This window comes from Phymastichus coffea, unplaced genomic scaffold (genome assembly GCF_024137745.1).
Source record: "Phymastichus coffea isolate CEN01 unplaced genomic scaffold, Cenicafe_Pcof_1.1 PCOF00104, whole genome shotgun sequence".
Taxonomy (NCBI): domain Eukaryota; kingdom Metazoa; phylum Arthropoda; class Insecta; order Hymenoptera; family Eulophidae; genus Phymastichus; species Phymastichus coffea.
Genome location: NW_026706915.1, coordinates 833,230 through 854,650, shown reverse-complemented (window position 1 = coordinate 854,650; position 21,421 = coordinate 833,230). Strand labels below are relative to the sequence as shown.

Genomic DNA, 21,421 nt, shown 5'->3' with positions numbered 1-21,421 from the left:
AAAACAATTGAAAATGTTACCTTATGCTTGAATAATTAAATGTTCATATAAATGTTTGTGCTTATTTTACTATTTTATTTTTTGTAATTTTTTCTTTAGAACTTCCTTGAAAAAATTACACCAATCAGTTTTTGTTCCATTCATTGAAAAAAAATTAATTCATTTCGAGACGGCAATGATGAAAAATCATACTTGTTATAATGCATAATTTAATTTAACCGTCGATTAAAATAATGAGTGTGAATTGCGACCTAAAGAGAATTGTTGCGTAGATTCATAGAGACTCGCAGGATTTCAAACTCGGTGGATGAAATATATACACACAAACACGCTTGTTATATTATATCGATTAAATTAAATTTAGAAGATAAAGTTTGTATTCAACTGTCGTATAAGCTCTATTCTTAACCTTTTGCTTCGTGTTGCATTCCTTTCGGAAATATGACTTGGAAATATTCTTTACTAAAGACAAAATTGTTTTTTAAGTTTAGATAACTATGAGTATTAGTTGAACAAGTGTCGGAACGCGAGTCGCACTTGCGATTCAATTCGACAAGGCTTCCGGCGAATGCGGCACGAAGCGCTAAATTAAGACTTTTTTAAACAGATTTTTTTTATTATGAAACAAGTTAATAAACGGTTCTTTTCCTTCGAAGCAGACGTCCTTTGACTAGCGAATTATTCGTATTTTGTTCAAATAAAAATGTAAATGATACGATCTATAATTAATACATGACTTATTTAAAATGATGTCTTTTTATTACAATGAATACTTGTTCACTATAATCTTACGTCATATAACGAAGCGATAGAACAGAAATTATTTTTTCGTTATGAAAAATTAATTTGAGTAAAAATAAATTACAATCCTAATAACAAAAAATGTAGAAGGAATGTTAATGATTATTTATTATATAACGTAATTTCTTTTATTGAAAATTAGGCAGGCTTAATAATATTAGCCCCTTTTACAACTCCGGATTTATAAAAAATATAAAATAACGCAATTATATCATTACATGTAGAATAATAAGCCAACACCTTATACCTATACTATACATAAACATGCATGCATGTTGTATTGTACATTCGTATAAAAAAAAGTATACAGTAGACATATCATGTAAATGCTAAACATTAATTCTCTCATCTGGTAATTGTTTAGCAGCAAGTGCAAGGATTTCTTCACAAACTTGTTTGTACATCCATGCATCGCCTTGTAATCTTTTTCTCCGAATTCCCACTATAGGTTTCTCTGCAGTATTTTTTATTAGGCAAACTTCAAGCTCAAAAGAACAGAAGCTTTTGGATGGCAATGATTTTGAACCATTTATAACATTAGACTTGCACCTTCTTTTGGAAGTATCTGTTTCTCCATAAAGTATAAAACCTTTTTGTTTACATAAAATACCTTTTTTTTGCAAAGCATTCTGCAGTTGTAATAAAATATCCTGTGGTGAAGTACTGGATGTGGAAGATAAGTTACACAAATTTTTTCCTGTAAATATATTTGGTTTGTTCACATTCTCACATTCTAAATTTCTTGAACGTTTTGGTGTTAAGATACATTTGACTTTGTTGAAATTTCTTTCCAAGTTAGTTAATAATTTTCTTGCGCTGCCTGGTGTAGATGGTGTTGAAGAACCACAATTTGTTGATTTTCGAATGGGAGTCACGGATCTTCTGCAAGTATTTGCAAATCTTTTTGTGGGAGCAGGAGGAGTAATTTCGTTATGATCATTACTTCTTCTTCGCTTACGTCCTTTCATTGATGATTCACAAGGTACTGAATCAGATCTATTCACATTATTCTCAGCGATTCTTTTCATTTTATAATAATCAGATTGGAACTTTGCTAATATTGCAGGATTTTGTTTTCTCTTATCTAACAATAACAAATATGTAGCAGTTTTATAATCTGTTCTATTGTCTTCCTTTATTTTGTTCCAGTATTCGTCAGAATCTCCTCCAAATATGTTTGTCAAAGTATCTAAGACATCTTCATCTTTTTCAAAACCACTTAATTTTGTAATGCTTACAGGATTTAAGAAACCTGCTGTTATCCATGGATGACTACATAGATCTTTTATGTTGATTCTTTTCTTGGGATCAGTTTGTAGCATAGCTCGTATTAGTCTCTTACTACTTCGCGATAACCACTCTGGTTCATCATATTCACCATCAAGAATCTTTTTGTACAAGTATTCAATTCGACTATCATCAAAAGGAAGAAAACCACAAAGTAAAGCATATAGTAAAACTCCTAAACTCCAAATATCAATTTCAGATCCTAAATATTTGTCTCCCATAATTAATTCTGGTGCTGCATATGTTGGAGATCCACAAGAAGTATACAGATGAGATTGCATTCCTCCATTTGGTTTTGCACACAAACCAAAATCTATTAATTTGAGATTCTGGTTTTCATCTAGTAAAACATTTTCTGGTTTAATATCTCTATGGGCATATCCTAAGCTATGTAAATAGGCAACAGCTGAAATAATTTGTCTGAAAAACTTTCTGGCTTCTGATTCAGTCAACCTACTTTTTTCAACAATATGATCAAATAATTCTCCCCCTGAACAATATTCCATAACAATGAAGTAGTAATCTTCAGTCTCCATTACTTGATAAAGCTTACAAATATTCTGATGTAATAAATGTTTCATTGCATTGATTTCTAATTTTGCTCTTGGTAAATCTTGTCCCAAAGTAGCTTTCTCCATTATTTTAATGGCCACTTTTTCACCTGTTGCAATATGCGTAGCCAATTTTACTTTAGCAAAACCTCCACAACCAATCGTTTTTTCCAAGTTATAATAGTCTTTAAGTACTGTGTATTGGACCATGTTGCTTTTTTCATATACAGCTTTGTCAGTTAAAATTTTTGCCATTTATAAGTTATTTTATCCTAAACATTTGTTTATTTAAACACCTCTTCGAGTCACCATAAAATTCACTACTACAACCTGTAAAACAGCAAAATATAAGCTTTATAAGTTTTACCAATAAACACAAAAGTGATAACATAAGTTTGGTTCAAGTATATATACCTTAATAAATTAACAATATATATTATGACATAAAAATTGACCTGGCTTAGTTATCAACAAATATCAAGTTAATTTGAAACTGATAATGTAATTTATTAAACTTATTCTAGCATTAATTTTGAATAATAAAAATTTTATTAAAACTGTAATTTCGACGTTTATTATAGCGCATAATGATGAAACTGTCATGCTAGGTTTAATAGGCGTTTTATAATAGTTTTATAAATAATTAGTAATTAAAAACATATTTATATCCGTTACAGTAACTGAATCAATCGATTTTCAAATCAAAAGACCATTGAAAGTAGTTTTAAAACCTTGAAAAATTGTACTTACTTATGTTTTCTCGAGGCTTTTGTAGATTGAACAAATGTCCATATTTAAATTAATTTATTAACCTTGCATTGACTAGTTTTTCGCAAAATTTGACTATTTCGTATGCTACTTTTATTTTTGTTTTTATACGTTGAATTCATAACCGACATAACCTAACATTATTTTAAAAAGTCTTCATCTGATTGGTAGTATTTTAAATTGCCGCGAGAATTTTTGTATAGATGGCGCTGCTTAGTGATTTCTTTGGACCAATCACAGATACGCTTTGGGTTTTGAATTTCGTTCATAAACGACAAAGAACTATCTGTAAAGAACCGGTACTCATCGTGCCGTACTAAATTGTATAGGGAAACAAATATTATTATCTTACAAAACCCGTCATTGTCCGATTGCTATTTATTTATTCAAAATGTGTGAACAGTTTTGATTTTACAATTACTTTTGAATTGTGAATAGCTCCATCCAGTTACTTCTCTTTCTTCCTCTCAGTTTTGCAGATTTACTTATAGGTTCATGCATAAATAACGTACAAAGTGACAGGTGTGCAAAAGGATGGATCACAGGAAGCCTACAAAGTGCGATCGATGATAATATTTTTTCTTATTCGCACTTCAATTATACATGTTACGATTTACACAAAAAAATCGATAAAGCTCATTCATTTTTTATTTGTTTTTGTAAATGTGAGTATGCAATGTTTCAAATTTATTTAGTTTTGTTATTATTTTGTAATGTTACTTTTTTATATATCAGATAAGTATCAACATGGATGATAAGTCATTTCAAGAAAAAGAAGGATTAATTGATAATTCTAAACGTCTATCTGAATCTAGACCCATATTCAAGCCTGTTTTGGTGAAGAAATTGTTAGCTGATGTTGATAGTGACGATGAAAGTGATGATCAAGCACCATCTTCTGATGAATCAGAGGAAGAATGTGATGATTTGGAAGGCCTTCAGCCATTGTCTGAATGTAATGAAAATATAGTATCTAAATCTGTAACTGAAAAAACTGAAACTAATGGTACCATACGCAATAAAGGAATAGCAGAAAGCAAATCAGATTTTGGAATTGGTAAAGATGAAATTGTAAAAAAAGATGAAGTAAAAATAAGTAATGCTAGTATAAAAGTAGACGATAGTGAAAAATCACAATTGAGTACTTATGTAAAAGATTCTTTAAAAATCAGTGAATCTATAATCAAACAAGAAAAAAAATTAATGTCAGATAAATCTAACAGTGCCATAAAACGTAAAAGTTATATTTGTTCAGGAGATAAGGACAATGCAATAGTTCAAATGCAATGGCAAGCAAAAATTGTTAAAGCAGTTGATCAAGTAAAGCATTCAATGGCCAAAGAAGAAACTGATTTTAATAATCAGTATAAATCATATTCTCCAGAAATCAAACGTCATTCTGCAAGTACAGCAAGTCAAAGTAATGAAGTCAAAGAAACAATGAAGAGTTTTGAATCTTACTCTAGTGTAAGAGAATCACAAGAAGTACATGTAAGTTGCTCCTCAAGTCATAGTAAAACATATAATATTACTGGTAGTATTGGTTCTACTACTAGCACCACACAAGATGATAAATTATTAGTTCCTTCTCAAGTTCAAGTTTGTCAAACAAATAAATCAATGGTCTCTTCTTCTCAATCGGCATTGAATTCACAAAAAGTAACAGAAACTCCTATGAAGATACCACAAGGATCCACAAGGCCAAATCCATGTAACTCTCACAGGAATATTTTTCAAACACCACAGAGTAAAGTTAGCCTTGATGTATCAAAAAATCCAGCTCAGACACCAGCAACAATATTCTCCCACTGGTCTCAGCAGCACATGGCTCAGACCCCAATGAACAGTCAATCTTCTGCAAGAGAAACCATGCATACACCTGCTACAAACATTTCACAAGCTCAAACTTCAAGGCAAACACCGAGGTATGTAAAATTTGATTATAGTTATGGCAAACTTTGAACATTTAATTCATTTTATTTGCATTAGGTACCATGTTGGAGAAAATAAGAGTGTACGCAGACCTTTGGCAGACTCAATGTTTTCAGTTTCAGCTCAAGGTCCACAGCTACCAAAACTGCAGGAATTTCCTCATGAATCTCAGCCAAGTCCTTCTGTTACATCCCGAGATAATATATCTGTACAAGATAATATATTGGAAAAGAAGTCTCTTTACAAATCAGCGCAAACACCTTGTGAATTGAAAGAAAATCGCAATCCAAATCCTCATGAAAATGTAAGAACTGAAAATTACGAAAACAGTCAAGTTAAATTATCACAGTCAGAACACAGGCATTCAATTCATTCTAAGAATGACATGCAAAAAGTAGAATATGCAAATGTACATCAAAGTAACATGTATGTACCATCAAGATCTGTAGAGAGACAAGAAAATTATCAAGTGCGCGAAAGTCAGGGTGTATCAGCTCCAGCCACAAGCCAAGAGTCAAGACCAATGCAACGTTCTATTCCTCAACAAATACACATGTTTAATTCAAGACAAAATAAGATAATAACTGTAAAAAATAATCATTATTTAGTGTTGGGTGCTCTTGGTCATGGTATGAGTTGTGAGGTTGTCAGGGCTCAAGACTTAGCTTCTTTAGAAATGAGAGCTATAAAGTGTGTTGATCTTAGTAAAATGGAGAAAGAAACAGTACAAGGCTGCTTGCAAGAAATTTTAATGTTGGATAAACTGAGAGCTCCTTGTATTGTGAATATGTACAGCTTGTAAGTATATTTTCCTTTAATGCAATGTTTGTCCTGTAAAAATTTTACTGTTCATATATATTCAATAAATATTTTCAAATATATTAAATAAATTTTTTTTTCCAGTGAAATAAATGGACCCAGTCTTCATGTTGTTATGGAAATTGGTGATACAGATTTGAGTCGATTACTAAAATCAATGTTACAAGAAAAGAAACAGCTACCTCTTACTATGATTTTGTACTACTGGACGGAGATGTTGACAGCAGTAAAACATATTCACGATAATGGTAATTATATGCTCTGAAGAGTTTTATTTTAATTTGAATGGAAATTTAATATTCGTATTCTAACTTTTAGGAGTGATCCATTCAGATCTAAAACCAGCTAACTTTTTATTAGTAAGAGGTAGGCTGAAATTGATAGATTTTGGTATTGCATCAAGTATCAATGCAGATATGACGTCTGTAGTTAAAAATAGCACATGTGGAACGTTAAATTACATTAGTCCTGAGGCACTAGTGGATGTTAGTGCGGGTAATCCTGAATCTCCCAGTCATACTAAATATAAGGTGAATTGATATTAAAGATTTGCTAATTTTTTTCTTGCTTAACTCTCATACATTAGTAATAAATTTGAAATTTTTACTTTACTTAGTTGAGTTATAAATCAGATATATGGTCCTTGGGTTGCATTTTGTACAGTCTAGTCTATAATGCTACGCCTTTCAATCATATTCGTCAAACGTGGGCTAAAGTAAGTGCCATCACCGATCCAAAACATAAAATAAATTTTCCTACGATGACTGGATCACAACCGGTACCATTAATTTTGATCGACGTCATGCGGAAGTGTCTTCAGCGTGATCCCAAAGCTCGACCCACTGTCGCTGAACTTTTGGAAATTTCTTACTTCCAAAGCAGCTCTCCAGCGGTTACTCCTAATATTCCATCGCAAATTTTATTCAAGATAAAACGCGCGTTATCTGACGAGGAATGGAAACAGCTGACAGAGGTAATTAAATATATTTTTCATATAGATGTATAGTTTTTTTCATTCTAAAATAATTCTTTTTCAATTTTAGATACTAGATAAAAATCCAAAATTACGGTAAATTCTTCAAGCCCATGAGTATTGTACATAGCAAGTATTTTTCATTAGTTTTAGGAATCGATTAGTATTAAGCACGTTAACATTTTTTTGTAATCTACGATTTTTTTATTGTTAAAGTGTTTACTGTAAAAATTGTTTGCAAAAGTATACACCAACAGCAAAGGAAATATTGTAACTGGACATTTGGCGTAATAAGTGAAAAGAAATGTTACTACGTAAAGTAATTGTTTAAAATTAAAATATTTTATTATTTCACATTCGTGTGTATAAATGAGTTCTATAACAAAATTAGTGTTATTCACTAACGGCACAAGTCAATATTTGCCATAATATTAAACGTTTCTTTTTCACTGAAATATCAGAATTTAAAATCCTGGTTGTTACATTCTTTCAATGATTTTGCTTTTGATCAAGCTTATATTATATTTTAAAGTTATTTGTTGGAAAAGCTAGTACAAATCAAAAATATTGATTACAGCTATTACAATATCCAGGTACAAACAAATTATATTACTACATTAAAAGAGAAAATAAACAACTGACTTTAACGGTTATGTATTACACAAGATATTATAACAGTACAGCAAATAAAAGCAGAATAATTAGGTCCACTTAAAAAATAATTCAAATTTTTTTTTTCAATACCAAAGTCTCTAACGTCGGAAGTGCACCGCAATATTGGATAATTATTTTTCCCCAATCTTGCTTTTATTGCACTCAAAGTTTAATTAACAAATAAAAAATTCAAAATACATCAGAATTTATATATCGATTTTCAATAAAGTTGTACGATTTTACTTCATAAAAAGTCATCTCAAAGTTAAAAAAAACGAAAATTGAAACTATGTATATTCAAATAGCTTCAGAGTTAAATTGAAGAGATATTAGATATGGGTCATTAGAAAATGTAGAATTTGCCGTGCGTATTTTGTCACAGCAATGAATATCAGCATCAACGTCAAAAGTCACGGTTACAATAGTAACGGCAGTTGATTAGTACTGGATTTGAAAATGACACTCTAAAATTTAACTCCAAAAATTCGGTGTGAAAGTGAGAAAAAAAGAGGAAGAGATTACTACCTCTTCTGTCTAATATATCACATGGTGATCAACAACTACACGTCGATGAAAATGAAAACAAAAAAGTAGTAGAAGTAATAAAGGGTTGCCTAAGTAATGTTGTCTGACCAGACCATATCTTTAATGTGTGGAGGTGGCGGTGGTGAGTTGCCAGTACTGGAGCAATCGTTCGCCTTTGGGCAGAGCCATCGAGCTGGGTCGTTCGAACGTTAGCATGATGTCCTTGACCTTGTTCTTTAGCTCGCGATCGAAGATATGGCCACCAGTGCGTTCGAGAGCCGATGCCATGTCGTATTCGGCTGCTGGCAAGGGCTCGCGAATGAAGCGCGCGGCTGTGGCCACACTTGGCAGCATATGGCACTGAAGGGCACGAATTTCCCAGAGGCTACTCAGCAGCGCGTTGCTTTGCAGGGGGTCTCGCTCTTCCTCTAGAAACGGATCGCCCGCGCCCGTTTCGTCGTTTCGTGAGATCATCTGGTGACTTATCGGGGGATGATCGATCAGCCGTTTCAAACCTGGGTGACGCAGTATCAGGTTACCGATGAACAGCAAAATTGTCAAGATGTCCTCCGGTGGCGCGACTAGAGTCAATCGAGAAAGCCGTTTTGCGAACGCGGCTACTAGCGCTTCTGGTAAATGTCTATACAGAGGGAAACATTTGATCGTTATGTATGATTATTGACATCATCATAATAGTCAATAATGATAGTCAATTCCATGAATACTCACGTTGAACTTAGGAATAAATCTGAGAGGTAGAATAGTCGTGCTTTGTATTTCGTGTGAAATATTTCTGGCTCAAACATGGAATACAGTTTCGTGAAGATATTTGGATAATCTAAGTTGTGTTTTGTGACTAATACAAAAACACCTTGGAGTGCAAGTAAACCTATCGGACCATCCGCGTCCAGAGAGTCCATCAAGAAATCTGTCATTAATACTGGCTTTTCCAAATGCGGCATCACTCTCTCCAACAAAACAATAAGCAATTGTTTATGTAGCTGTGGCGTCATTTCCCAATGCATTATGCAAGCCCAAACTTTATTTAGCGCTCTTTTAACGCCGGCATAATCACATTTAAAACCTATGATTGTTTACAAAAAAAAAATAATTTATGTTAATGAATTTACTGAGATTAACAGGTTGTTGTTACAGATTATCTATTAAAAATTGGGTTACCTTGCTGTGATCCACAAAGAAGTTCTATACTATCATTTGTTCCATTTTCTGAAATCAAATTCAATTTGTCAAATACAAAACTACAATTTCAGAATGTAAAATAAGCGAACTGAAGAATCCTTACCACCATTGTTTTCTTGTGGCACAGGCATTTTATGTATGAATTCTAATAAGTTCCTAATGTATAAATTTGGTGGTTGCCTTTTTGGAGTAAGTGATGGCAGACTCCTCCAAGAGAAGTACAAAGCATCCAAATAGTTTGAAATTTCTTGGAATCTAGCAATCAAGGAAAAGTATTCTTTGTCCGGTGATAAAAGCTTCATTATGATTGGTTTGAGTCTATGCAGTGGAAAGTAATATTCTACATTTTCTATTGGTTCTAATGGTGCTTTTCCTTCTGCAGCCATTATTTTGATTGCAGTAGTAAGGGCTTGTGTTTGAATAGATTCTCTTTGATCTTCTATGGAATTCAGTAACTTTTCCCAGACTTGCTCATAACATTCTCGCAACCATGTAGTATATCTCATCTCTGATGTAGGTGCTATATTATAAGATTATTGTGTGAGATACTTATAAACAGTGAATTTCAAAGTAGATTTTGATAACAGGACATTTTTTCATCTTAGATAATCAGGAATTCAAGCTGTAAGATTTTATGGATGGATATTTTTCGTATAGTGAAGGGAGAAACCAAAGTATTAAGCATTTTATTGTCAAACTGAACACATTAAGCAGGAAATATCTGTTCGGAAACTGCCTCTTCAAATATAAGTTTAAATAGTAGTACAATGTGTGAATCAGATAAAGAAATAAGAAAAAAGACAAGAGGTTTTAAAGTAGGCATTACATGGAGGTATATTATTGTCTGTAAATAAATTGTTTTATGGCTTTCAACTTGCTAATCAATAACAGCCATACATAAGCAATTTTGCACAATTGAAGCTCAAGATAATATAGGGCACAGTGAATACATGTCCTATAAAACTGGTCATTTTGCAAATACCATTGGCAGAGAGAGGGAGAGAGAGGGGGAGAGAAAGAGAGAGAGGCAGAGAGTGAGAAAGAGAGAACACTCTCCACACCAATATTTTAGGCAAAAATTAACGACATGCTACCTGAAATCGTCAGAGATATCGTTCGTTCGAGGTACATATCACCTCGCTTGAGAACCTCGCCGAAGATTGTCTCCATCGCGAGAATGCATCCTAGTGTGTGGCCCTGTGAAACGTCAAAAGTACATTACTCGCATCGTTGTTCACTATGTACATATATATCGTGCAGCACGACGTCAGAAGGTTAACCTCCAAAATTGGAGGAGGAAAACGAGACGATTTCCTCTTTTCGACTTACCTCCCATAAGTTCATTATGTCGACGAGATGGTTGGCGTGCTTACGCGAGGCCAGGAACTCCTGGGCCCGCTGTCTCAGGAGCTTCGATGACATTTTCTGGCTCGCACCTGCGCCGGCTGCTATGTTCACTGCTCGATACTCTCGTCGCAACTGATGGAATTGATGCCTGAAATATTTCGCCCCCAAGCCGAGGACTTTCCCGCAGCTGAGCTGACCCGTACAGGAAGAGCAACGACGACAGTCGCGCTGCTGCGATCTGTAGGCTGTACATTGCAGCTTCGAATTGCTTGCTTGGCTTGACCAATCACAAAGAAGCTTTCGGCTCCGTTAATGACCAAACCTTTTTTCAAATGTCTCAACTATTAGTGCGTTTTGTAATCTTCATTTGCATCATAGAATTGAACATCTATAATAATCTAACGAAATTTATTAATTTTTTTCATATAGTCGCAGTTATCAGAAATAATAGAGATTTCAAATCCGAAATTTCACAATGTATGAAAATTTACCACATTTATGCTGCTGCACCTATACTTAGTATTATATCAAGTATATTGAATGAATGTTTCTCGTCGTTTGAGCCGTCATTTTCACTGGTACGTAAAACTTTGTATCACTGCATAGAAATAATAATTTTATTTTATTTTCAGGTCAATACCTATTGCAAATTATAGCTTATAAAAGTCACAGAATATTATCCCAAACAAAAGTATTTTGGTTCAAAATCATCCGATAGCAATTTTAATAGCAATACAAAATTTCTTGGGTGTCGATAACTCATCGTTTTGGAAGTTTTTCATATATATATATATACACACATAAAAATGTACGTACACAAAGTTTCGCTTTTCAAAGAAGCAAAATATTGGAATATTCTTCCTTATGAATTAATATATTTATAATTGCTTTATTTCGTAATGTATCAAAACACAAACAAAATTCAAATTATCGCGCTTTCTTAACGCGTCAACCAATCATAGGACGCTGGATATCGTTGAATTGATTTTTTTTAATGACACGTTGATAAAAGCAGTGTTCTTCAGAATCAAATATAATAGAAGCGCTATATATGGGCCAATCCACGTCAAACGGATAATGGCTCTGTTCAAAATTGTAAATCACTAGAAAAATCTTGGATGGGCTCAAAATTTTCGCCTTACACTCTACTTTCTTCTGCATTTGCAATGTGGTGACTGAAAAATCCGAAATGGTGGCTCTAATATGGCCGCTCAAACCTAGAGATTTCATAAAAAATTTTCAGAAATCGCTTGTATATCATTCAATTGTGATCTTCTAAGAATATAGTATTGCACTCGAGGTAAAAATATTTTACAATGTCATTTGAAGGTAAAATCGGGAAACAATAGCTGTTTCTTGAATTACTAATTGATCAATATTGATTAGTGAGAAAATAAAGATACTCATAGATATTTCGAGTCACTGAATCCAAATCTAATGTCCGTTTAACTCTACCAGGTCTCGATCAAGGTTATTCGAAGGTCAAATCGCGAATATTTTTTATTTTTTGACAAGATTAGGACACTCACCATTTTTACGTGTCGCTAAATCCAATGGATCTCGGATTTGGATTCAGCGACATGTAAAAATTATGGGTGTCCTAATCTTATCAAAAAATAAAAAATATTTGCGATTTGATCTTCGAATGACTTTGATCAAGACCTAGTAGAGTTAAACGGACATCAGATTTGGATTCAGTGACTCGAAATACTTATGAATATATGGAATAATTTATTTATTGCGAAAGCCGCTGTGTTGCGAATGATGAATAACCCAATTTACATATCAATTTAGCGACAATGCAGCAATCAGACAAGTCCTCTCGCAAAACAACTGCTAGGAATTTATCACAGAGCAAAACTAACTTGTTGACCCTGACTTAAGAAGACTGAAAATACTGTAAAGATCAACAGAGATTTTATTATTAGTAAAGTACAGATATTCTATAAGTACGTTAAAATTGATATTTATCGTATATATTAGGTTTATAATTATTTATACAATTAGGTAGCTGCAAGAAATTTTAGTATTAGGTATGAGGAACAGAAGAAAGAACCACGAAATAGAAGAGCAAGATGGGTATGGGGTGCTGTCTAGTGATCGCAGAGTTGCAAAAATTAAGCCGCATGGTCATGTTTATGATGTGAAAGCTGTTACTTCTGTATATGAATAAAAATACAAGCAACTAATGTAAGAACATTCTGTTAATGAAATTCTTTCAATTACTATATTATGTAATCTCAATATGAAAATTATTTTACTTTTAAAAGATGTTTAGCTGTCAAATACAGCAGCAAACATTTTATTCTCTTGGGGAACATAGTTATTGATATTAACGAAAGAACGTAATTGCATGATAATCCTGCTTAATGTAGTCCATACTATTTTAAATATTATTTAAAATACTTTTAAGCAGTGTGCGTAAATAATATAGATACTTCACTTTTTATTCAATAACATTGTAAGTATAATTGAAACTGCAAAAGTATTCAACGAGGACTTGTATTAATCAAAGACAGATTCATCACTGCAATTGTACATTGGATTTAAATAAATTCCATGATCGTCAATAAATTCTAAACGTAAGGGAATGTCCACATGTTCACCATTAACTTTACCTCTTACTCCGACCACTACTCCATCTGATTTTTCTATTCGTATGCCATTTTGACAATTTCGTGTTCGTCGGCGAGTTACATAATCCAGATTAAATATGAGTTGAACACGAAATCTTCGGAACTTCCAAGGTGGTATACGAATAGAAAAATTGGATAAAATAGAAGACGGGTAAGGGGTACGGCTAATGGTGAACACGTGGACATTTCCTAACGTAATGAATATCATCATATGCCAATCCTTATTGCATAACTTCACGATCCAGATTTATAAATAACTTCAGCTACATGTTCTAACCATCTTAGATAACCGTTAGTTATAGTCTATGCTTATATTTATTGTTATACTTTTTACATTGTTAACTTGCAAGACAGATCTAGTTCTCGAAGATCTTAGCAATTTGAATTCAAATCCCTTAAATCATAAAATTCAAGATTTAAGAAACTGTAAAAATTACAATAATGCTATAGAAATGTTAAGTCTAAAGTATACTCACGTGTGTAATGTTTGTTGGGATAGTTCGTTTTATGTAAGTATATTGATTGAACGTAGTCTAGTTTTCATAACATATTAATTATAAATATTCGATTTTTATTTTATGGCGATATAAAACATGTTTACTGATTGGCATTCCCCTGATATATGATACAAATTAAAAATAATAGACTTATTTTACAAGTGATTAAATATTTTTTTATTTACCCGATGCCTTTCAGATGGGTTCAAGCTCAGAACATTGGAAATATGAAGGAACGATTAACAGAAAATTATCTGTTGATTTTTTTAATTTATCTCGAGATTGGTATGTCATGCGTGATTTGGAGAGGAACATTAGTATCGAACATGATGGTTTGAAAGTGTAATAAACGCTTATCAATCATAATTTGTGATAAAGAAAATTTATAAACAATGTGTTATATATACCATGTCCTTTAGACCGCTCTGGTATGTTTGCATTCATGAAAGTGTTGCCTTAAGTCGAAAAAGCTCTGAATGTCGTACGAGTAACATTAACGACGTAAAAGGTAAACTCGCGAAATATTAATAATTTCGTCTATTAAAGAAAATCTTTGTAGTTGATCCAAATTAACTGTAGAATATTTTAGCCACGAATATCGCTTCCTACCCGTATATTACGTATATAACTAAGCGCCATCTCTTATCGGAAGTCTACTACGAGTCGGAAGTGGAAGAGAAGCTGGCAAGCGAGAATCAAGCGATCAACAGTCCGTACAAGAAAACAATTAACAACGTCCTAGAAACCGAGAATGACAACGACGAAGGCGAGGAGTGCGAGGAGGAGGGCAAAAACGTAGTCAAAGAGACGCTTGACGACGAGGATTACGAGGACTATGCCGATGAAAAAGAGCCGCAGACCACTGAATCTTACGATGACAGCGGTGACGATGACGATGGTTGGTCTTACCGAGCGCGCACGTTCGCTCTTCATTTGTCGCGTGTAGGTCGGGCGACTTGAAGCAAGGATTACGATATACGAAAGGATCGCAATATACATCGGGAGAGGAAGAAGGAACAGTTTTGCCGCGGAAGCATTTGGGGTAGAGCGTCGATCGACGAGCATTACCCCGTCGGTTTATTTCCGTTGCAGATCCCGGAGAAAATATCGATCTGTCGAGTCGCGCGATGGAGAACAGTGCGGCGGGCGTATTTATCATCTGGTCGGCCCTGTTTGTCGTGCACGCGTGGCATGCGAGACAATTGCTCGCGTGACGCGTCGAGGGGCAAGCGAAGAACGGCATCGCGGATCTCTCTGCATTGATTACATATCGCGTCGACAGATGAAGCAGCTAGCGCGCGAAGAATATACAATCCAAATATATATACATATACATAACGTATACACCAATAGCGGTGACTGCACAGCCTCTTGTCGCGAGACACGCTATCAAAAGACAATTGACGGTCGACGGGGCGCGCGGGAATCAAAGATGCAATTGCGGGTTCGTCTGTCGCGGCGATGCAGATGCGAGCTGGTACCGCGTACTGAAGCTCGCATTCTCAACTCGCAGATAATTGCCGACTCTTCTTTCCGAGAACACTTTTTTCATTTTTTTTTTTTTTTATTTCGGTTGATTCAATCGATTCGAACTCGTCGTACGCCAGCAGACGCTGCATCGATCAACGCGGCGTGGCTGGTCTTGTTTTCCTCTCTCTTTTTCTTTTGCGCGATGTTAGATTTTTTCGGAAGCGATCGCGTCCACACAGCCGAGTGCTCGCTCGATCCAAGTACCTCGATTTCATTTGATCGTTATCGCCAAGCTGTAAGGCGGCTATCATTGCGCGCACTTATCGCGCCACTTCGAAAAGGTAGAAAACGTCCGCGTCGACGGCAGCGCGAGCGTCCAATTTTGGCTATTCGACCGACGTCGCGCAACGAATAATTATGTAGCCGTCCGCGCCTCTCCGTTGCCACGAGCAGCAAAAGCAGTCGCCTCTCTCTGTCTGTCTGTCTCTCTCTCTCTCTCTCTCTCTCTCTCTCGCGAGCAAGCGCGAAAGCTTTATTTATATTTTTTTTTGCAATGCGCGACCAATTGGCAATTCCATCGGCGCGTAGATTTCGCGAGACTTACGTAACCGAGGAGTTTTGCGGCCGCTGCGTTTTCAATAATCAGCGTGATGCTGCGAACCGTGACCTTGTGTCGCTCGGAACAGTCGGGCGCGCGTTTCGCAAGCCGACACGCCGCGAGGAATGCCGAGCGAGCGAGAAAGAGAGAGAGAGAGAGCCGAAACCCGCGCGCTTCTCGACTCGTCTATATTGCTCGGGAGAGCAACGAAAGATGATAGGATCTTGGGTGTGTACGTACACTGCTGTGTGTCAGTGACCTTCCGCAAGCTGCAGCGACGCGGCGGCGCGCTTGCTTGGCGTTTCCGTTCGGCGCGCACAGCCCCGACGACGACCAGCTCGGAGCAGTTCTTTTTTCCTCTCTCTCTCTCTCTCTCTCTCTCTCTCTTTCCTTTTCTATATGAGTAAGAACGCAGCTCTTTGTAAAGCGCAATTTTTTTAGCTCGCTGCGAGTTTCATACCATCTTTTTATTCGTTTGCCGGTCAACTGAAATATTTTATGTCACTACTCGAAGCTGTTGCCAGCAATTACCCTTGATTATAGTTCAATTCCTCGACCAGACGCATTCAAAATTCATTAGCGATTAGTAGAAGAGCAATGTCATCAGCGATAATTATAATCGAAGAAAAAGTCCGTTTGTTGAAATTTTCCACTGGACGTCATGATACATACAAAGGAGAATCAGCATGCAATATCAATTGACACTGCATGCAAGCATAAAAAAAGGACTTATCTTGAGTGCTCGACATACCGTATTGAATCATTGACAATTTTAGAAAATTATTGTCATGCGCGCTAGATGTCCGTCAGAGCTACAGCCGCAGACAACGGCTATTTATTTCGATCGCTTTTACTTGCTACAAGCAAATTGTTAATCTAGTTATGCAATGCTAGTCGTTGAAAGTGCTTGATATAATAAAAGCAAGCCTAGATACATCCGTGTAAATTTATGCGCGATCAGTTCTGTCCCCGAGCTTCGAGATCAGCGCCAACAAGCTCGTCTGTGCGACCCACTTGCAACAAGGCGACATGCAATTGAGCTTCCAACGAAAGACGCTGCAGTCTCGCTGCGAAGGGATCTTCCGGCTGATGAAGGCTGCCGCGCGCGCGATCATCGCGATTCTCGGAAGACAGCGGCCGACCTCGTCATCGTCGGGTCAACCTCAACTTACGTCGACAGACTTGGCTCGACGGATTCTCCACGTCCAGCGCGTTTGGCTGTGAAGCCGCCCCGCAGCCGCGAGAGCCGCAAGTCGAAAGGCAATTTACGGGCGTGACAAGGGCGCCCGTATCGCGTCCGTACTCTGCGCCTCTTCGCTCGACGCCTCACCCCACCCGCTCCCGCCGCCGACCGACGCTCACGCTCGAAATGCTTTTATCTCGGCGCGTATATATATACCCGTGTTCCGACGACGTGTCGCGTGCTCGCTTGCCCTTTGATTTCCAAACAAATCAGGGCTGAGCGCCATGCTGGCGCTTTTATAATGGCAGTCTCATCGCGATGACGTGCGTCGCGATTTGTCCCCCGTTGACGAGTTCTTTGTTGCCCCCAGCGTGAGATTTCGTTTGTCGGCGCACGCTTTCCCGGACTATTTATCGACACTTTCACATGGAGCACAGCGTGCTCGCGACCTTTCGACTCTATAGAATCTCCGCAGCGTCCGCGCTATGTGAATGTTCGCACGACAAATTACATTTCAACGGGAACCGGATGAGTGAGAACGCAGCACTCGACATTACTGAATTAAGGTTCTTTCGGAGTTCTCGCGTAAGAAGCATCGATGAATATTAATATTGAAAAATGTGCTATCTGCCAATTAGCACGTGAAATAGTTCGAGTTACCAAAGTAATCTAGGCGTCACAGGCAGGACTCCGTAGTCGATTCGTACTCAATCGCTAACCAAAGCTCTTTTTATATGTATTTTGAGCAGCCGAATTTTTAGGCGATGATCTCGAAAATGCCTTCATAAAAAGCGATGAACAATTCAAACATTGCAAATTTAGCGCTCAAAGGTCTGTTGTCCCCTCTTGGCGTCCATCTCTCGGTCTACATCGCATCGGTTGACATCGCAAGGTCTAATCACTCAACGTAGCTGTTCTTATGTGATTTGACCCGCCCATTACGGATCGCGAGGGTGATTTCGCGGAAAATCGCGTTCAATTGTGTTTTACCTTTGCGCTTTAAAATAAAAGAAAAATTTTCATTTTCCATTCTTCGTTAAAAATTTCGGAGTAATGTTCTCTTTTTCATCTGAAATAGCACGCTTGTCGTTGGAAAATCATTGAAGTAATAAAGAAAAACAAAACCGGTGATTAAAATGCTGAAAGTGCCCTTTTTCAAGTGAACTAAATAAGTAAGAGGCATAACATTTATACATTCAACTTCTTTTCATTACGTAAACAAATCGAGTTTTATATCAGTTAATTTTTTAGTGTAAGCAGACCTTTTAATTTTGAAGTCAAATAAACGTAGAATTCGCGCCGCTGAAGTTGTAATTGCAAAGTTTGTTCAGGGAAATCATGCTGTTGTGTATTGTCTGAAATACCGCACTGCTCATTCTGTTTTCGTAGGCGCAAGCAATAAATATGGTAAATCAATTTCAAAATAAAATGATAAAATATTCTTGGTTTTTATCGAATAAGTAAGTAATAAGATAACACAAGCTAAAATACGATAAACTCGAAAATGAATTTTTATTAGTTGTGTCCATTTTACCACGACTTAAAGAAATTGTTTATAACTTGTTATGGAGGGATTTTTGAGTTTATCACTTTTGAAATTCGTGCCAGCTTTAGCGAGCTTTACCGAGTGACCCTTCTGACGTCTAGACCCAAGTCTTGTCGATACTTGTCACCAAGTTAATCATTTCACGGGGATAAGTGGTAGTTCGTTTCAAGCTGACATACGCAGGTTTGGTAAAAAGTGACAAGCAACCAAAGCTCGATTTCCGAAAACCCCGAAAACTACAAAAAATCTAAATGCCGTTCGCGGGCATTAACCGTGTTGTAGACAATTGCCACGTAGTTATTTTCCTTTTTCTTTATATCGTGACAAGCAAGTCAGACATAATTTTTAAAAACTTAGAATTCTGATATTTGCTCAATTTTGAAATTCTAAGGAGGCTCGAGCATTCAGACTGCAAAATTTCGGCACAGGCTTGAAAATCTGTAAAATCTCTGGAAGAAACCTCGCAAAATCGAGTTCGTATAATTATAAAATCGTTTGACAAATATTCTTCGAAGTTAACCGCACTTTGTGGTTGTACGTAGAGTCAAATGTCAAGCAACAACGACTCTCGAGCCTTTGTTTTATTCCCCGACTTTGTCGAGTATCTATCTATACGTTAAAAGCCAAAACCCCATGCATGCACGTATGGCCAGCTTCGCACTGCGTTCGCGACTCGCGTAGGATGATACCACGTGTCGCGTTCGAGTGGAGGGGACGCGACCGGCGGCGACAACAGCAGGCAGCGCCTCCACTCGTATAGTACGTGCGGGACAAAGGCTATGTGGTGGTGGTGGTTGACTGCGAGAGAGAAATAGCTTTATCGAGTGAGAGAGGGAGAGAGAAAGAGTACGAAGCAGCAGCGGCAGAACGGCGAAGTTGGAGTGCTGCTCGTGCGCCGAGTATACACAAACGCGCGACGGCGCTCACTCGTGCGGCGGAGGAGTAGGCAGTAGCGTTTTTCCCGTTGCTCGTTCACTTCTCTCTCTCTTTTCCTCTCTCTTACGTAGCATTACGGATCCCGCGCGGCAGTATGTGCTACAAGTGCAGCAAAGCAGGATCTCTCGCTGTTGCAGGTAGTGCGTTGTATTCGATGTGCAGTGCGTGCCTTGCGGTGTGTGACTAGTGAGAGGTGCTAAAAGTGTGTATACAGTGTGCGACTGCAAAAGGCAAGAAGGCCGCAGGATATTTTATGTGAAAGCGCTCTCCGTACTACGGCTGAAGTCGAGAAGGAGAGAGAGAGAGAGAGAGAGAGAGAGAGAGAGAGAGAGAGAGAGAGAGAGAGAGAGAGAGAGAGAGAGAGAGAGAGAGAGAGAGAGAGAGAGAGAGAGAGAGAGAGAGAGAGAGCGAAAGATCCTGTCGGACGAGCGCAACGACCGCCGCAGCACCGCCGTGGAATGCGAGCTAACAGGTAGAGCCTTCCTTACTGCCTTGCTTGCTGCTGCTATATGATTCTCTCGAAACGACGCTTACCGATACATACCTGTGCATTATCGATACCAGCATTTCTGCAACGCTGTGACTTTGCAACAGATGCTGCTTTCTCGCTCTCTATCGTCATTTTCGTCACACGTCAACGCAGTAGTACGCAACGGCAACCGCGAAAGTTCTCCGAAGAGAGTGAATAGGACAACAAGCGCGTTTTATATTGCAAACGCACATTCCGATTAGTCGGCGCTTATCGTTCGCGCGCACGTGCATGCGCGTACGTAAGAAGAAAAAGCGCGATTCCGCGCATTGTGCATTATGTTATATAGCTTCCGTCTAGAGAAATTTTATATAACGCGATCCGTGCGCGAGAGGCAAAGTACACCGGATGTAAACATTAAAGATATTGTTAATGCACGACTTTTGCATGCATGCATGCATACGGGGAGCTGAAATTTCTTGGGAGGGTGAGAGAGACAGGAGGCACGTCGTAGGATATAACTGCACACTACCGCAGCCGACTAACAGCGCAGCGCTGCAGTAATTTGATTCGCGTGGCTCTTCGAGGTTTGTTTTTGGGATGGAATGCTAACGGGTTACACACGCTGAAAACTGGACGTACGGGATAGGTTTTTTGAAAGAAACCGTGTACGGGCGCTTCGTGCTCCAAACTTCCATTCTTACCCTCTGTTTTCATTGCAAATATGTGCGCCGAAGTTGGTTTGCCATTCGGAGAATATGTATATTCATATGCGTTCTTTTAGGTTAGCACTAATTACTATATCGCGAGACCTAATGGAATACCATAAGTTGGCCGAGCGATACGGATGAATAATATTGATGACGGGTCGCGCAGAGATAAGCGCTTCCGAAACCAATCGGCTTGGTTTTTATCGCGATCGACGACGAGGACTTGCGAACGATCGACTACCACCGCAATCTGCCAATCCTCGAGTCCACTCGGACAGTTCAACCGTCTCGCATGCATGCGTCCACCGAGTGATATCTAATGGTTTCTCATCGCACGCCACCCGAAGAAAAACTCGTCTTACGTGGACTCAAAGCCGCAAAAACACTTTCGTTGGGCGTGCTGATGCCGCCGGCGTGCAACACTCGAAGAAAGTCTCTCTCTCTCTCTCTCTCTCTTTGTGCGCGAGCGTGCGGTGCTTTGTCCTTCTTCTCCGCTCCGACGATCATCGTTTCGCGACG

General features: G+C 37.5%; 4 protein-coding genes across 9 annotated transcripts in view; 2 read left to right on the top strand and 2 right to left on the bottom strand.

The window, feature by feature from the left end:
- Positions 1–927: 927 nt before the first annotated feature.
- Positions 928–3,530, bottom strand: LOC131670200 (maternal embryonic leucine zipper kinase-like). The gene is made up of 2 exons (XM_058945604.1): positions 3,390–3,530; positions 928–2,969 (listed from the first exon to the last, which is right to left on the bottom strand). Exon 2 carries the CDS (start codon positions 2,892–2,894, stop codon positions 1,131–1,133), a length of 1,764 nt encoding a protein of 587 aa, XP_058801587.1. The 5' UTR covers positions 2,895–2,969; positions 3,390–3,530; the 3' UTR covers positions 928–1,130.
- Positions 3,531–3,731: 201 nt separating this feature from the next.
- LOC131670183 (probable serine/threonine-protein kinase mps1) lies at positions 3,732–7,336 on the top strand. Its single transcript, XM_058945576.1, has 7 exons — positions 3,732–4,072; positions 4,143–5,332; positions 5,397–6,137; positions 6,243–6,406; positions 6,477–6,688; positions 6,775–7,131; positions 7,202–7,336. Exons 1-7 carry the CDS (start codon positions 3,974–3,976, stop codon positions 7,229–7,231), a joined length of 2,793 nt encoding a protein of 930 aa, XP_058801559.1. The 5' UTR covers positions 3,732–3,973; the 3' UTR covers positions 7,232–7,336.
- A 135-nt stretch (positions 7,337–7,471) lies between these two features.
- On the bottom strand, positions 7,472–11,057 carry LOC131670184 (nucleolar complex protein 4 homolog). Its single transcript, XM_058945577.1, has 6 exons — positions 10,840–11,057; positions 10,605–10,707; positions 9,614–10,030; positions 9,490–9,537; positions 9,040–9,394; positions 7,472–8,950 (listed from the first exon to the last, which is right to left on the bottom strand). Exons 1-6 carry the CDS (start codon positions 10,930–10,932, stop codon positions 8,431–8,433), a joined length of 1,536 nt encoding a protein of 511 aa, XP_058801560.1. The 5' UTR covers positions 10,933–11,057; the 3' UTR covers positions 7,472–8,430.
- Positions 11,058–19,723: 8,666 nt separating this feature from the next.
- Positions 19,724–21,421, top strand: part of LOC131670208 (uncharacterized) — a 60,495-nt gene continuing 58,797 nt past the window's right edge. For 2 of the 6 annotated variants that reach the window (XM_058945617.1, XM_058945619.1), the window contains exon 1: positions 20,056–20,195. The gene's annotated coding sequence lies outside the window, so the exon portion shown is untranslated. Of the gene's footprint in view, positions 19,861–20,055; positions 20,196–21,421 lie in introns of those variants that run through there. The other 4 variants (XM_058945616.1, XM_058945615.1, XM_058945618.1 and 1 more) reach the window with 4 other exon arrangements.

Coding starts and splice junctions, on each gene's coding strand:
- LOC131670183 (XM_058945576.1), top strand. CDS start 3,974: ATGATAATATTTTTTCTTATTCGCACTTCAATTATACATGTTACGATT. Junction 4,073..4,142: donor TTTTATTTGTTTTTGTAAAT/GTGAGTATGCAA, acceptor TTTATATATCAG/ATAAGTATCAACATGGATGA. Junction 6,407..6,476: donor AAAACATATTCACGATAATG/GTAATTATATGC, acceptor TCTAACTTTTAG/GAGTGATCCATTCAGATCTA.
- LOC131670184 (XM_058945577.1), bottom strand. CDS start 10,932: ATGTCATCGAAGCTCCTGAGACAGCGGGCCCAGGAGTTCCTGGCCTCG. Junction 10,708..10,839: donor ACATAATGAACTTATGGGAG/GTAAGTCGAAAA, acceptor GACGTTTCACAG/GGCCACACACTAGGATGCAT. Junction 9,395..9,489: donor TCTTTGTGGATCACAGCAAG/GTAACCCAATTT, acceptor AAACAATCATAG/GTTTTAAATGTGATTATGCC.
- LOC131670200 (XM_058945604.1), bottom strand. CDS start 2,894: ATGGCAAAAATTTTAACTGACAAAGCTGTATATGAAAAAAGCAACATG.